This window comes from Corvus brachyrhynchos, unplaced genomic scaffold, assembly GCF_000691975.1.
Source record: "Corvus brachyrhynchos isolate BGI_N302 unplaced genomic scaffold, ASM69197v1 scaffold59, whole genome shotgun sequence".
Taxonomy (NCBI): Eukaryota; Metazoa; Chordata; class Aves; order Passeriformes; family Corvidae; genus Corvus; species Corvus brachyrhynchos.
Genome location: NW_008246054.1, coordinates 5,550,077 through 5,552,743, shown reverse-complemented (window position 1 = coordinate 5,552,743; position 2,667 = coordinate 5,550,077). Strand labels below are relative to the sequence as shown.

At 47.7% G+C, this 2,667-nt stretch overlaps 1 protein-coding gene across 3 annotated transcripts in view; it reads right to left on the bottom strand.

Annotated features, from left to right (window-relative positions):
• The window catches only part of CRAT (carnitine O-acetyltransferase), a 15,852-nt gene that overhangs the window by 6,674 nt on the left and 6,511 nt on the right, over positions 1-2,667 (bottom strand). For all 3 annotated transcript variants that reach the window (XM_008642231.2, XM_017745569.1, XM_017745568.1), the window contains 3 exons: positions 1,928-2,093; positions 1,201-1,375; positions 577-755 (listed from right to left, as the gene is read on the bottom strand). In XM_008642231.2, coding sequence (XP_008640453.1) covers positions 577-755; positions 1,201-1,375; positions 1,928-2,093 — 520 coding nt within the window. The remainder of the gene's footprint in view (positions 1-576; positions 756-1,200; positions 1,376-1,927; positions 2,094-2,667) is intronic.

The window sequence follows — 2,667 nt, the reverse complement described above, 5'->3', positions numbered from 1 at the left end:
AAGAAGAGTCCTCTAAAGCACCATTGCTACAATCTGCAAGCCAGGATATACCAACTAATGAAGGAAAAGCTCCAACAGCAGCTGCTATTGAAGGATCTTGACAAGACTGAATGGAGAAGAGATCAGAGGGATGCTGTGGGGTGGCAGTTGCATGTTTCAAAATACAAAACAAAATGCCATTGGGCAGCTTCTGGCAGAACCAGGAAAAGTGACAAGCCTGGAGGAGATCCAAGGAACAGACCTCCCATCGTTTGGGCTGCCTCCGAGCAGAGGAGGCATTGTTCACCGCAGGCAGAAAATTGATTTGTAAGGAACACAAAGACTTGCTGCACTGAATAAACTTGGGCAGAGGCAGAAAAGAAACAAGTCCCTGAGGCAGCAGTGAATGCTGGTGACTGCAGGGGGAACCACAGGATCTCATGCTGTCAGACACCACTCCTTGTCTCCCTTGTTTTTCCACTCTCTTGACATGAGAACCTTGCCTGCAAAAGGTTCCTGGGATTTTTTTTGACTTTTTACTCTCAGGAAACATTTCCAGAGCCATCTCTTCAGCACCTTTAGAGCATTAGCTCTTACCTGCAGGGTTTTGTCGAACCATCGGTTGCCGCTGTTCAAGCGGCTGCCGCCACCGTGCAGCATCTGCGCGGCCACGCGGCTTTTGTAGATGTCCTCGGACACCCGGGGCATGGGGGCATCCAGGCACACGGTGCAGATGCTCTTCTGAATCGCACGCACGGATTCCTTGTTGGTCTTATCTGTGAGAGAAATGAACCATGAGTAAGAGAGGGAGTTGTGTCATTGGAAGGAGATTGAAATTTGAAAGAGTGGGTTTGAAGGACGCAGTGTTGGGTTCCCACTGTACCTCACTGGGGGTGTCCACAGCTATTAAAATTGCAGCCAGCTGGGTTGTTACAGGTGTGAACGTGCTGCATTCACCCTCCTTTTTTCACTTTTCTTACATCCTCTCCATTGCAAGGCAAAAAACTCTGGGATTTCACTACACTTCACACTTTGAATCTGTACCTTCCAACCCAAAAATTACAATAGATTGTAATGGTTGTTTCTTTAAGGTGGAAAGCTCATGTTATGTGTCCAAAACAAGCTTCCAGAGGAAAGAACTGAGCAGAGCACAGTGGTGAGGTTTGTTGTTCAAGGATCTGCAGTGTTTATTAACACTTGTGTATTAGGGGCTCTACAGACCTTTCAGGAGGTTGTTGTAGGCTTTTGCCCAGCTGTTTCGGTGATTGGTGGTGAGGATCCCAATAGGTTCTTTGTTTGTTTGGAGGGAGGTGTTCCAAATCTTCTCCAGCTGAATGAAGAGCTGGTCAGCAGTAAGGGGAGATCCATCACTGTTGTAAACATCCAGCTCAAAGAACTGAAGGTGAGAAGAGCAGGCAAAGACAGAGACAGAACATGAGAGATCATTATTGTCCAACCCCAGAAACCAGGAACAGCTACTTTGAGAAGGTAAGACCTGGCCTAAGAACTTAGCTTGCAAGACCTTTGAAGGATGCTCAGAATTGAGAGACCCAAGTCCAGCTTCCCTTGCAGGGCATAAATACAGTCCTGGTTTTATGAAGCCATAGTAACAAGGGCCAATGAGGAATTCCTGTTTCTGAGACTAAGCTGCAGTGGGAGTGTTTGTTATCCAATTTCCTCTTTCAGTTTCCAATTGCAGACATGATCTTTGGGAGACAGGAATTGCAGGGACAAGAAACAGCAGAAGACAGCATTTTTCTGCCTCTAGTCTGTTGCTTACCCATGTCAATTCTGTAGCTAGGCAAAGGGGATAAAGGGAGCAGGAACAAATCCCTGGTGAGGCAAAGCTTGTGGGCAGAGACTTTGTTATTCCCTTCCCTCTGGATAACAGCTAGTGAAAGGGACAGCTGCATCTCAACAAATCTTGAAAGCCCAGCAGCTCCCCTACCTGGAAGTTGTGAACCACTGTGATGTGTCTGGACTGCTTTTTGCCTTTGGCATAGTTGACAATGGAGTCCCGCTTGGGCCCGGGAATGCGGCAGGAGGAGAGGATCTGGTAGTACTGGTTCATGCAGAGGGGCTTCCCACCCATGTACTCCACTGGAAGGGTCTCACTGGAGACACAGCAAAGTAAGGAGGAAGGAGAGAGAAAACAGATCAGTGTGAGCAGGCCTGTGCTCCCCACATGGGGCACAGGCTCAGCCCTATAGCTGCACGCACTCCCTCCCTCGCACAAAACCTAAAGGTGTTGGTGGCATAAAAAAGGGGCTGTCCTTCCCCATTCCTATCAGCTTTCTTAGTACGGGCTACAAAAAATGTCTGTTTGCTGGCCTTTCATTTGGGAAGGGGAAAAAACTGTCCTTTCTGTGACACCAGAGAATCAGATCTCTGGACCTACTCTATGGCTGTAGGGCTGAGTGACGAGTGTCTGATGTGCTGCTATGACTCATGAACTAGGCAGCGGCTCAATCACTCGCTTCTGCAGTCATATTCCAGCTACCCTGAACCTTGTCTGACTGTTGGTGTTGGTAAGCATATTTTTGGACCTTAAATAAGGCATGTCCAGCAGAGATTTGCTGGTGACCAAAAGAAAAAGGGTAAGAGAGGAAGAAATTTCTCTAGAGCTCATCCCATCTAGCTAGGAGATGAGAAACACCAGGAACCCAAAATTAGAGACTCAAATTCCTG